The sequence below is a fragment of the Phaseolus vulgaris genome, chromosome 10, assembly GCF_051622355.1.
Source record: "Phaseolus vulgaris cultivar YP4 chromosome 10, ASM5162235v1, whole genome shotgun sequence".
In the NCBI taxonomy this organism is placed as follows: Eukaryota; Viridiplantae; Streptophyta; class Magnoliopsida; order Fabales; family Fabaceae; genus Phaseolus; species Phaseolus vulgaris.
This window is the reverse complement of record NC_143507.1, coordinates 40,718,483-40,732,358: the sequence shown is the minus strand read 5'-3', so window position 1 is coordinate 40,732,358 and position 13,876 is coordinate 40,718,483. Positions and strand designations below refer to the sequence as shown.

Sequence of the window (13,876 nt, the reverse complement as noted above, 5' to 3'; positions counted from 1 at the left end):
GAGGTAACCATGTCTTCTTCCTTGTCTGATAGCTCGACCTTTAAGGTTTCTAAAGCTGTTGAAAGCATGTTTTCACGTGACGTCGACCATCTTTCGGAGACGGCTTTAGAGAGCTTTGCATTAGCGGCAAGGCTAGTGCGGGCAAGGTGGCTGGGGATATTCGTCTTTCGGTAACCTCGTTGAAGGTGCTGCCGAGTTGAACCTTCCGAATAACTGAGCCACCGGTTATGATTGGGTGGATTCGAGTGTACGAGAGCATTCTTCTCGGTTAATTACCACCGCATATCTAAAGTCCTTCAGTTCCAATATAGATATGTTGGATTCGAAGTCATCGGACGGGGTTGTTTCTCTTTGAAGGTGTTCATCATCTGAAATTGTATGTCTAGGTCCGGATTCTTTGGGTGAATATTTTTTCTTCTATTCTTGTTTAGTAATCGATGTCCATGTTCGTTTTCCTTTTGACGTTTTTATTGTCGGTGTGTTGCGTGCCTTGAATGTTGTGTCCTCACAACTTCATCCGAACAGTTGGGCGTACATTTAGGGTTTTCGGCTCCTATGCCTTTGTCTTAATTTAAAGCCCACCCCTCAAGTCTTTTTGCAAATGTATAGTACGAGGTCGGGTAGCCGAGTGAGGTTGTTGTCTCTCATAAGCCAACTGAGGTCGTTCTTGTTGGTTCCCTTTACTTCTTCCTACAAGAATTTTAAAGGAACCTTTTTCTAGGTTGTGGTCGGGGAGGAGGGTCGTTAATTTTTTTTATATGGTGATGCTCTACGTTTTCCCTTTTATTGGACTCGCGATCCTACACGTTTCCGTGTGTGGCCGAGGTCGTCACTGACCCGAGAGGACCTGGAGACTATTACGAAGTGAACTTTAAGCCTAACTCAACCCCATAAAACCGGCTCCTGAGGTTGAGGTTTGCACCCACTTATATACAATGAAAGGCTCTAATCTCTAGTCGATGTGGGATCTCCAACACACCCCCCTCATGCCGAGACTGCCAACTCGTGCGTGGGACTATATATTATGGGTGGTCCGATATCGGTCCGATAGCGGGTGGCACGATAGGCCCAACACAAACACTCGCTAGGATAGGCTCGAAATGGCTCTGATACCATATTAAGAAAGTGGACTTTAAGCCTAACTCAACCCCATAAAATCGGCTCATAGGATTGAGGTTTGCACCCACTTATATACAATGAAAGACTCTAATCTCTAGTCGATGTGGGATCTCCAACACACCCCCTCACGCCAAGACTGCCAACTCGTGCGTGGGACTATATATTTTGGGTGGTCCGATAGCGGCCCGATAGCGGGTGGCCCAACACAAACACTCGCTAGGATAGGCTCGAAATGGCTCTGATACCATATTACGAAGTGGACTTTAAGCCTAACTCAACCCCATAAAACCGGCTCATGAGGTTGAGGTTTGCACCCACTTATATACAATGAAAGACTCTAATCTCTAGTCGATGTGGGATCTCCAACAGAGACCTTGTCGATTTTGGACAAACTCCCATGTAAAATCCCTACTCAGTTGCTGTTGCGGGTTTTCATGTCGCCCACCCGACTTTGTGATGCCGAGGGTATGTTTTTTGTTCACCTTTAAGCGCTTTCGTATTTGTTGTTAGTTTTTTGACTTGTGCTTTTTGCAGCGATTATGACTTCTCATTCACCGGACGACGATAAGCACTTCTTCAAGGAACTTTTGAAGTAGAGGCGGGCCGCTACTGGAAAAGGTATTGACGTGCAAGCCGAAATGGTATCTCCCTTGAGGGTTGTCCCGGTAGAGGGTACCCAACCTCCCCCAAAAAATCCAAGTGCGAGGAAGCCTCCCCAGGAGAGGGAGTACTAGAAGTCCCTGCGCCACCATTCTGATAAGTCTTCATCCGAGAAGTCACACAAGAGGGCTCACATTGATGCTAACTCTAGTTCGACTAAGGACTTTCTCGGTCGCCACATGTATTTGAGCGACTTGTGCTTGAGTTGGCTAGCTCTTTCCTTGAGTTGAGCACTCATGCCCTTGTGCTTGGCAAACGCATGGGTTCAGTTTTGAAGGAGAGGGAAGGGGCAGAAGTCAAGGGGCTTAAAGTCGAACTAGCTGAGTATGCCTCCTTCCTTTAGAGTGCCTTGGAGGTCAACACTGCCTTGTCATTCTAGAACAAGGATCTTTCCACCGAGTTGGCTCTCTTTAAACTAAACAATGATGCCTTGCTAACTCGGTGCTTTTCGAATGAGGAGAACGAGAAAATGGTGTTGGCCGAGAACGAGGGTCTTAAACAAAATCTTACTGATATGACAATGACCTCCTTCTCCGAACAAAAGAAGTTTGATTGGTTGCAAGCAACTTCGCAAAAGGTGGGGAAAGACCTTCAACGTACTCAAGATTTTGTGCTCCATCAGCACGAGCTCGACTTCAACAAGGCTCTCAAGCAGGCTACCTTCTTTTATGGAATTCCTTGATGTGCATAAGGAATTCTATAAAGGGGAGTTGATGTCGGTTACCCAAGATACCGGATGAAGAGGGTGAAGACCAAATATCCCCTATCAAGTATCTTCTATCTGGTGATCTCTTCAGCAGCTCGTCCATCAAGTCCGAAGGGTGAGGGTACCTGGAAAGACACTTCGATGCTCAAGTTAGTTGAGGTGGTGATATGTCTATATGGGTTTAGAACTAAAAGAGTTAACCTTTTACCTTAGGGTCTACCTCTATTTATACTTTTTTGTTGGGCTTTATGCTTTACGAGGATTAGCGCATACCCAATAGTTCATTAATCATGTTTTACTATCCTTAATATGCCTTTGGCTTTAATTTCCTTGTAAGCGATAATAACCGAGAAGCGGGATAGCCGAGTACCCTATCAACAATTTGGCCAATCGATTTTTGGTAGGACACATTATTCTTGAACAAATTATAAATTTCAATTTACTCCATTCCCCATCTTATAAACAGGGTATACGATACAATGTATATTTTCAGCACAATGGTGTCATGGACAACCAATAATGCCATCTTATAAAGAAAATTCTCTAAACAAGGTAGATGAATACAATTCTAAACTTTCTTGTTAAATATAAAGCATATTGAACATTTTGTATGCTTAAAAACATTAAATATATGTTAATTTTCATAGGGTTAAATATGTTTTTATTCCTATGTTTTCATGCGAAATTTATTTTTGTTCCTAGTTCAAACTTTAGACCTCGTGGATACTTGTAGTAAGGAAACTATTGGAATGAGTTTTTACCAATGTTTTCTTGACGTAACAAACAAATTATAATACAATTCATCCACGCTGAAAATTCATTTGTTACATAAAAAAATCACTGACAAAAGACTCATTGTAATAATTTTCTTACTGCAAATTTTCAGAAGATCTAAAGTTTGAACTAGGAAAAAAAAACAATTTCACGGGGACTCACATAACAACACAAATTCATTGTTATAATGATAAGAACAAGAAAATGTCAAAAGAATCAAAATACTAGTTAAATATTGTTGGACCATAAATAAGCTAGAATAAAGTATTGTCCACATAATAAGCTGGAAGAAGACGATTGATCTAATAATAATGTTATCTTAAGATACATGTAAGAGTAGGATAAAAAACTTGCAATACACTTAGCATCACAGCAGAGAGAGAAGATTTGTTTTCCAACGCAGACACATACCAGCTTTCTAGATTCAATACAGAAGAACTTAGTCGCTTGAATATATTAAATTAATCCACTCCTGTGCAAAAACAATACATAAATATTGCAATTCTAGCAAATGCTGAGCTCTATTAGCTGAACTTAGTTCTTGTTTGTTGGATCCACTTTACACTATTCATCATTATTATACAACTTCAGGAACATGTTCATGTATGTTGGTACAATTAAAGTATTTTCAAACATCAAGATGTTTGCTGTATGGTTGAAAACTTTTAACAGATTGAGTTGGCTCTCTGGTTTAGGTTAATATTAATATATTATCTAGTTTTTGTGAACAAGATTTTCACTTCACCAAATAATTGTTTGAGTGAAATAAGTGCAGCAGGAGTGAAATATGATTTGCAAAAAAAAAAATGTAAGAAAACTATAACATTATTCATACAATATCAGTGAGAACGTGGCCAACAGAATCAAAACACTGATATATTTGAAACATACACCATAAACTAATATATATATATATATATATATATATATATATATATAGCAGACACCAAGGCAATTACAACAGAGAAGAAGGGAAATGTTTCTGAGATCTATTGACTGAACGAAGTTTTTGTCTGTTTGATCAGCTTTAGAATATTCACTATTTTTATACAACCTCGGAAAACTTTTAGGAATATATTTATGTATGTTGGCTTAATTAATAGTATTTTCAAATATAAAACTTGAAGATTAGGTTCATACTATATATGTTTTATACATGTAATGATAAATGACTTAATGGTCAATGTCTAAGGTGGAGTTTGTAAAGAAGAACCCCTCAGACTTTGGACTTTCCATCAGTATATATAACAGTGGCAGAAGGTATAAATACATAAATAAATTATATGGTAGAGGATAGGAGAGTGTTGTGAAAAATGACCGAACCAGTGTGAAAGTGAATCAATGGAAAGATAGTGTAAAAAAGGTGGAGGCATTGATGGAACTTTAATAAAAATCATTATAGTTAAATATATTTTAAGTTTTTTTTTTAATTTTGACTTTGATTTCTATGCTTTAAACTTTTCATTTTACATCTTTGTAATGTCAAATTAAAATATAGGCTTAACAGCACACTAGTTTTAGTAGTTTGAAATTATAGTTCAGCATTGACTATAGTTTTAAAATATTGGAAGCTGTGTGACAGTGCCCCATATTATGTTCCAGACTAATTTGATGAGGATCCGAAAATTGAATACTCAAATTGTGTATGCTATTGATTTGGCTTACCGTTTTATTGAGAATGGAGATGATCATAGAGGCATTGATGAATTTCCTCCTTTTTATACTATCTTTTATTCATGAGACAAAATGTGTTTTCAAGAGTGTATTCTACAATAATGAGTGAATAAGTTTTAATCTTCAAATTGTAATGTGATGTCAAGTTTGTTCAATAATATTTCATCAGAAGATGAACTTCACTGCAGCATGAAGTACCAAACCAGAGCACCTGCTGGGAAAAAAGCTACAGCTCTTTTATTAGGAAACTCTACCACTAAAAGTCACATTGTGACACAAATAACTAACAATACTCTTAACATTTTCAGATATTTGGATTTGACATACAGTTTATTGTAATCTTAATTCTTAAAAGTTAGTATTTTCTAACCATGCAACAATTCGAATATATGTGGGCCAAAAATTGGAATTACCAAATTTTGAGGCTTTGGTGAGGACACAGAAAAATAAGCACTTTAATGTCCTTAATTCACATTTGCAAAAGCCTGGATTGTTCTTAACTTACAGAGAAAAGAAGGAAAGAAAGGGAGAAATGAAAGTTACTAGATGGAGAAAAGTTGATGAATAAATTGTATTTCTGCTCTTAGATTATGGTGAGATGGAAGTCTCTAACACAAAGAAGCCCCTATGACACCCACATATTAATTGGCTTTACTTAATTTACATTTTGAATATGATTATTTAAAATTATTAGTTACAATTTTACGAGATTCTTCTGTTTTCAATGTGCTTCTAAACATATTATTTACTGAGAATAGCAGGAGTATTCTGACTAATACATTACAATATTGGGAACTATTTGAACAAGTCTAGGTACTAAAATAACATTGCACTGCATCCTTAAGAATAAGATGGTGATTCTCTTGCTGATCATCCTTAAGATGAATATGATTACAAAGATACTAATAAAATGTTTTTGTTTCCTTCAATTTTTTCCCTAAATTCCCTACCATCGTCTAGTTTTGTGTGTTTGGTTCAGATAAAAAATGCTGCAGGAGTTTTGCACACAGCATACCCCACAATTGGACATGAGTCTGAAGTAAACTGTTGAAAGAACTGACTCTGGCAACACTTCTGTCTTATTCAACTATGACTTGTCATTCAAAAGCTTTTAGTGGACAGCAATTTGTCAGTGCAAATAAACACCATTTTTTCTGTAGGCACCTAGGAACCATCTTTGAGTTGTTTATGAAATTCTTAAACTTAAAGATTAAGATTTTATGTAGCTTTACTGTTGGAGTAATCGAAGTGGCAGTTTTTACCCAAACAATTGTATGGTCCACTTTAAGTTCTCGAGGATAATACCACTACAGAAAAAAATTGCTAAAGTTCTTCATGATTATACATTGGAAATACTCCAACATCGTAAATTATAGATGACTAGAATCTGAAACAGCAAAAGAAGTACCATGCTTATACACTTCACTTTACTCCTTGAAAGGATAAAAATCAATCTATTTTATGACAGAACGGATTACAGATAGCACATAGTTATCAGTATCCTTAATTGAGAGCTACAAAGTCTCATGTTTTCTAACAGTTGAAATTTTAATGTTTTTGCTAAGAAAAAGTTTCTACTTCATGCAAAAATAGAGGCAGTCAAACGACATGATGATATTCAGGTAAACAGATTAATCATGATGATATTTATTAAGAATTTATTCATGAACTTAACTGTAAAATCATAATATTTATAAACTCTTATATAGTCATTCTGGCTGATCAGGTGCAAAAACAAGAGGCTTGTGCTAGTTGCGAAGCTCTACTTACCAGGACCAATCAGTGATCTTCGTAATTTTCTTGAAAAGAATCTTTTGTACATGAAAAAGGACCAATTAACTGTTGAGATCAGGAGAGAAACATTTAACAGCTTATTTCATCTAGAAAAAAATTAGAGTCACTAAAATCATCATTTGAAATTTGAACAAATTAAATTCCTTTCCCCCCTGGTCTTTGCAAGAACTTCACAGCCAACCTATGAACAATTGAGATCAGATGGCTTGGATCTAAAACAGTAAAATCTGTTCACTATCCATTGCCCCTGACTATTTTGAACTTCTCTAGCACACATTTTCCTTCTTTGTACTTCTGTGTTTCCTCGTAAGCTTTAACATATTTCCAGCCAAGTTCCTCTCCACAATCAGAGCAATACACATCAGCCACTGTGTGAAGACCAGTGATAAGCTGCCTATCCTCTTTAGGACCCAAATCAATGTTCATTGCGTGAGAGAATAAAAAGGCTCTACCATTGGTTGCCTGTTATATAACTCTTGAAAATCCGAGGTTAAAAAGGAACTTCAAAGAACATAAAAACAAAAACTCTGACAAGTTTGAAGGAAATTGAAAATGCTAAAAACTTTAAGTGAATTCGCTTCACTATAGATCAGGTTAATTTCAGGCCGTGTTTGAAAGGTTTTTGACATGATTAATAGGGGTATATGAATCTTAATCTTTAGCTCAACAACTAGATTAGAAGGTTTTTCTGTTTATTCTATGATTCTTTTAACATCTCAAGTGAATAATCTCATTAGTAATTAGTAGTTTCAACGGCTGATTAGTTGAAATTTAGAACCAACAGATCCTATTCTGATTGGTTCAAATGAATAATCCATTTCAATCTAGAAATCTAGCATAAAAATGGAGAAAATTCCAAAAATGCAAGAGAAAGTTCACCTGGAAATCTTTGGAAACAATATCGTCATGGAAAGCAACAAGGTTCTGGCACCTAAAGCAGCAGTATGCCCGTGATCCCATCAACTCCGCCATTGATGTATTTGCCTGCCACTTTTGCTCCTACTCATAAATAAAAGTGCAAAAGGAAAGGTTGGTCAAAGACTCAATAATAGAAAAGTGACCAAACTATAGAAGTCTCAAGCCTATCTCACCAACGAGTGACAATGGCTATGATTTGTTAAATGGGTATCAAACAGTGTCTACATGGCTGATTGAAGTGCAAGATAAGTACCTAACCAAACCATGTGACGTCAATCACGATGAAACATTTTGAAGAAAAGAATATGTCTAAGAGGGTAATTGATTAACGCAGATTCGAAAGGACTTTGATAATTAAGAGTTTTGTTTAAATAAAAGGTGTTGATTGTGATGGCAGAGGAAATGTACTAAAATAGTTTGGTAAGAAAGTGATGCAATTCTTTAACAAATGTTTGTGTGTTGCTTGAAAAGCAACGTTTTCCCTTTATCATAAACACATGAGAGAAGAAAAGCATACATATACATACAACAAAATGTAAAACTAGAATCAATGCAAACAAAGATTCCTCTGAAAATGTCACCAATTTATTAAGGAGTTGGATATTCTATTACGTGTTTGCATTCACCATATTCTAAGTTGAAGTAAAACTTACATTTGCCCTTGTGTTGGGTGCTTGTTGGTTTATGCATTGGTTATGCTTTAAAGTTGGGTATACCCACATGTTTTATAAAACAGAAGTGTAACTTTTTAGTCTCTAATTTTTAGAAACATAATCAAGGTTCTTATATTATTTTATTCATAAATTTGATCTTTAAATTTTAAAATCATATGAACACAGTTCTATCGAACTCTAAAAAATGAAGTGAACTATTAAAGAGAAAAAAACTGAATTGTTTTAAAATTTAAGTCAAAATCACTTCCAAAAAAAGGATAGAAACTTTGATAATTTCTTGGGGTGTTAAGTGAACCACTCAGCATTAAATATCGTTTCATCGATGAAGGAGGGGCCAGATAACGGAAAAAAAGTATCCCCTCTTTTCAAAATTCTCAGGTTAAGAAATTTTGTTAAACCATAGAAGAGTGTGTTTTTATATACCAAAACAAAAAACTTTCCACTTCCTAATTTCTTAACCAAATTTGCCTTGAAGAAACACTGGTTTTCTTTTAAACAGAAAATAGAGTACTTTATGTGATTGTATTTGTTTGTGGTTATTTTGGGGAATGGAAGAAGACTAATTATGCAAAAATGGTGGTATGCAAAGCTGGAATGGTGAAAAATATACTAAAATAGCAAAGGGTCTCCCTGAGAATGTGTCTTCTAGAACTATAAAATTTCTTGAGAGACGCATCTCCTACATTGTGCTAAAGAGAGATTGAGAAATGTCTCCAAAACAAGGAAAAAGTAGGTTGAGGGTAAGGACACTCACTAAAAAGAGCCACATCCAATATACAAAGTACAGTTCAGATCACAACACAAACTTTACAGTGAAACAATTTCGACAAGGGTTTAAAAAGAGGTGAATTAACAAGCTCAAAATCACCGAACAGCCAGTTTCTTCTTGGCCATCCATCTCCTTCTGGTGGATTCCAGTGCCTCCAACTTTATTTTGTTGAGTTCATCAATCCAATGCTGGTAGTGTGACTCAATTACAGCAAGTTCAAACTGTAGCTCAGGATCAATCTCCTCTACTGGTGAAGAAGACACATAAGAACAACAACTTCTTGGGCTCCCAACATTAGAAGATGTTCCAAGAACTGACTCCGAGTTCTTTGGGTATTCATTTATCACAACTTCTTCCCCACCACAATAATCTTCTGGTTGCAATTTACAGTCCTCAAAATATGCATCCCCCAGCTCAAGTTCAGAGATGTAGCCACTACTTAGGCATTTAGAGCTTGCATCAACATTGGAATCATTATAATTTTCATCTTTAATGGAAGCATTTTCAGCAACTACCTCGGAAGGTTCAGATCTTTGTGAATTATAATCACCCTCAAAAGTAGCCTTATCACCATTTTCTATAAAGCTGCTCTTCTCGGGGGCCACAAAATCTTCTTCGGTGGCTGTATGAGATAAGCCATCCTCCTCAATAACCAAATCGGAGGGAACACTCGCTAGGGTGGAACTCCATGGCCATCCCATGAAGCTTTGGACATCTATATTAGGACTTATTTCTCCACGCATGCAACGATCATGTGAAGGATTCCACCAACAGAGAAGTTTCATTAGCAAGTAATCAATAAGCTCAGCTATGAAAGGTACATCATGATCTGCCAACTCCAAATGTTCAACCATCTCTGTGGCCACAGAGACTGCGGTATCTGAATCAAGGTAAAAGAGAAAATGTATATTCCTTACTCGACCTGCTAGTAACACAACAAACACCTTTCAGTATCAACTTTCATGGCACAGGAAAGCATGTCAAAAACTAATCCAGATGTTCTCTACTTCCCCGCTCCTCCTTGAAACAAAAGTAGCATAAGGTGAAGGAGAAGGACGGAGAAAATACTCACCACATGTATCAGCAATACGCAAGGTTAATGATACCGAGTTATCATCATTTTTAGTCCCTTTCAACCGAAACTCATTGTTATTATTTGCCCTCTGGACTTCAAAAACAGGACAATATTGGTTTTCCTGGTTGCCTTCAGAATAGATATTCATAGAAAACTGTTTGTAGTCACCATCCAAGTCCATAGATTGAGAACCAGACTTGAATGAGTATGCTCTCAGAGTTCTTCTAGGTGGTTGTAAAGGATAAAAGACGGGATCCTTTGAATTCTCAACTTGTAGAAATGGGTCTTTCAGAAGCTCCTCTGCTGACAATCTCTCAGATGCTGGAACCAAACATTTCTCAATAAACTCCTTAATTTGAGGATCACTCACCTTATTAAGGGAAGCGGGTTTGATTCCCTGCAATGACATGCATCACAATACAGAATAGATATAAGTTAAATTGTTCTTATAATAAGTTAAAGTGATAAGGATATACCAATAACTTATTTACTCACTGAGGTAACTTTCTTAAAGATTTGAGCTGGATTTTTGCATTCGGAATAGGGATACTCAAAAGTAACCATCTCCAATATGCACATCCCAAAAGAATAGATGTCAACCAGTTCTGTGTATGACTCTTCATATAGTTCTGGAGCCATAAACTCAGGAGTCCCTTTTTTAAAATAGAGAAACAACAAACAAAAGCATAGCTCAGTGCCATTGGAACCAATATGATAAAAACATCACATTTAAGGAAGTAATATGTTACCAATAACACTTTGGGCAGTTGGTTGCTGCATGACAATTGCCAAACCAAGGTCTCCTATCTTAACTTCACCCTGGTTTCCATTCACAAAGATGTTGTCACATTTCAAGTCTCTATGAATAATGGGTGGCCTGTGACTGTGAAGATATAGTAAGCCATGAAGAATCTGCCTGGCCCAACCTTTTATAGCTTTCATTTCAACATATTTATGCTTCTTGCGATATCTGTCAATCAAAGGTGTACAAAAATTTCATCATATGTGCATGTTACAACCAAATAATATAAAGGAAAGGGTACAAAAATCAGGAGAACCTACTGCCGTAAATTTCCTGATGTGAAGAGTTCAGTAATCATGTTAACAGTTTTCTGCTTATCATCAATCCAAGAATCACAGAACTTAATGATATTGTCATGTTTCAAAGACTTTAAAAGATTAACTTCAGAATAAAGTTTCGCAAGATCATCTACTGAATGCAAGAGGCCATCAATCTTAACTTGGTTCCAAGCAACTTCAATTCCATCAACTTCATCAAAGCCCCTATAACTGCAAAAAGGAAAGAGATTAAATAGCATGCTTTCCCGAGTAAAAACTGCCAATAACAACCCAAAATGTTATTGAATAATGAATTTCCTCAAGAAATTATTCATAGCAAGTAAAATTCTGAATCAAATTAACCTAGAACACCAGGAATAAAATATAATAAATTAGAGTAATGAGAAAAAAGAATTATAAATAGAAAGAAAGATAGAGGAGAGAAAGATTAGGCATTAAATCTTACACAGTTTTGAAGGCACCTCTTCCCAAGATTTCAGTGTACTGAGACAAATGGAGAAAAAAATCAAATTAATAACACATAAAGAACAAGTGAATTGTAGAAATGAAGTAAGCAAATCCCCTTGAACGATGTGGGCATATTATAATAAGTGCTTCACAGAAAGCAAATTTTTCATAAAGAGGATTGTCCATATTATTGAATCTTAAGCATGAGATAGGTTTTACACTTCTGCATTATAAAGTAAAAGTGGAACTTAGTTTGTGAATCTCTCTTCTACAGCTGATAAGTGTAATTCATTACAGATACAGGATTAATAAATAAAATGTCATATACTATTGTTTAAACGAGAAAAACTCGGCTAATCAATATTAAATTACTATTGTTTAAAAACTAGAATATGCTACCATGATAATCCAATGCAGAATTGATTCCAAATGTGCCTACCCATCATCTGACTTCACCTAGCACATTTTCACCACCAACATAAGTAATTCAAACTCACCCTCCCTCCCCCCCAAAAAAAGCCATAGAAAACACACCACCACAGTTCATACGCAATTATTAAACTGTAGAAGAACCACCGAAGTTGACTAAAAAAGAATCCAAAAACATATAAATGAATAATGCGTGAAGGTGCTTATGTGACTCGAGTCATAATACCCTTATATACCGTCCGGTTGGATCTTTCTCCGCAAACTCATCCTCAAAATCCTGAGGCTCCCTAGTCCCGAACACATTGCCCACGGGAGGCAGTACCAAGACAGCACCAGAATTCATTTTAGAGGCTGAAACAATCAGAGCCCAACACAAATTGTTTCTTTTTTCTAATTATTAGTATATGTTTATAGGATGGGGCCTAGTTTGTGATTGGAATGGAGAAAGGTAGGAACAGAACGAAGGAGGAATCGAATGCCGACCGCAACGGGAATCGGCATTCGATGACAATGGTTTGAGGCAATGAACCTAAATCCAAAACCCAACCTTCCATGTCATAGCAAAAATTCATTCTCAAACCAAACCCACCACCTTCACCTTCCTCTCAAAGTCCATTCTTTCCACCCACCCAAGTGCCAAAACCTTCCAAAGGTTCAAAATTTACCAGATGGGTCTCCCATTATCCAATCTTCTGAAGAAAATTATCAAAAGGGATAATGAGGAAAGGTAGTTGGTAGGGAAGAGAGAGAAAATGAGGAAACTGTGGAGGCGTAAGAGAAGCGGGGAACAGACAGGTGGATGGTGAATCAGAGTGCTATTTTTGTTATGAAATTTGCGTATGGAAAGTTGGGAACTAACTAACCGAAATAATGTACATCTTCTCTGTGGAGATCAGAATCACATGATGTTTATCTTTGGGTTAATGGAAAGACAAAAAATATCACAGATGGATTCTTAGATTAAAATAACATTAAAGGTTTTGCTCTTTTTTTTAAGAAAAGCACCCAACAAAATAAGAAGGTTAAGATGTAAGTTATTTTTAGAGAATTACAAGTGTAGACTGCAAAGTATTCATTGGCATTTTGATCAATAATCTGAAAAGAGTGACAGAAAAGTATGAAATGGGAATAAAAATCTCCACAGCAGCATATAGAATGCACAGCTTTGCTAGTAGTAGAATGGAATGTTTTACTGCAGACCCCAAGCTTAAGAACACTACTAGACTAGAAATTAGTTGATTTGTTCAAGCAATAAATAAAGATGCTGCAAGATTTCATCATTAATTTCTTCAGAATAGTGAATTCTGAAAAGGTACTTTAAGATTGCCATGTTGCAGAGAAGCTACATCCCTTGTGATCTTTCTCACAAGAACTCAGAATCTTGCTTTCAACCATGAGAGTTCCTTCACATTGTATGCATCTCTTTTGAAAAAGAAAACAAATATTAAAATGGTGTCATTTTCCTATGTTATATGAAAAATGGATAAAATTTAAAAAAAATTCCCCTATGTGAATAAGTTGTGATGACTCTAAAATAATCCGACTCTAAAATAATTAAAAAATAAGTACTTTTATATGTGATTTTCGTGTTGAATATTTATTTGTATGTGTTGAAAAAGTTTGCATACATGTTTTTATTTATTTTTATAGAATTAGTAATTTTTTTATGTGTTTTTTAATTGTTTTTTATAGAAAATACATGTGCAAATTTATTTCATTTTATGGAAGTTGTGATTTCATATAAGATTTTTAATTTT

General features: G+C 35.9%; 2 protein-coding genes across 5 annotated transcripts; both read right to left on the bottom strand.

The window, feature by feature from the left end:
- Positions 1-6,699: 6,699 nt before the first annotated feature.
- LOC137819389 (protein yippee-like At4g27745) lies at positions 6,700-8,103 on the bottom strand. 2 transcript variants are annotated; one of them, XM_068623224.2, is made up of 3 exons: positions 7,899-8,103; positions 7,607-7,726; positions 6,700-7,189 (listed from the first exon to the last, which is right to left on the bottom strand). In XM_068623224.2, exons 2-3 carry the CDS (start codon positions 7,697-7,699, stop codon positions 6,962-6,964), a joined length of 321 nt encoding a protein of 106 aa, XP_068479325.1. In that variant the 5' UTR covers positions 7,700-7,726; positions 7,899-8,103; the 3' UTR covers positions 6,700-6,961. The 2 variants fall into 2 exon arrangements, with proteins under 2 accessions (XP_068479325.1, XP_068479324.1); XM_068623223.2 differs by having other exon boundaries at positions 7,819-7,950.
- Positions 8,104-8,914: 811 nt separating this feature from the next.
- LOC137819001 (putative serine/threonine-protein kinase WNK10) lies at positions 8,915-13,129 on the bottom strand. 3 transcript variants are annotated; one of them, XM_090296713.1, is made up of 8 exons: positions 12,532-12,763; positions 12,346-12,463; positions 11,689-11,726; positions 11,226-11,453; positions 10,913-11,133; positions 10,659-10,816; positions 10,161-10,560; positions 8,915-10,010 (listed from the first exon to the last, which is right to left on the bottom strand). In XM_090296713.1, exons 1-8 carry the CDS (start codon positions 12,618-12,620, stop codon positions 9,184-9,186), a joined length of 2,079 nt encoding a protein of 692 aa, XP_090152839.1. In that variant the 5' UTR covers positions 12,621-12,763; the 3' UTR covers positions 8,915-9,183. The 3 variants fall into 3 exon arrangements, with proteins under 3 accessions (XP_090152839.1, XP_068478792.1, XP_068478793.1); XM_068622691.2 differs by having other exon boundaries at positions 8,915-10,013; positions 12,346-13,129; XM_068622692.2 differs by having other exon boundaries at positions 12,346-13,129.
- Positions 13,130-13,876: the final 747 nt, after the last annotated feature.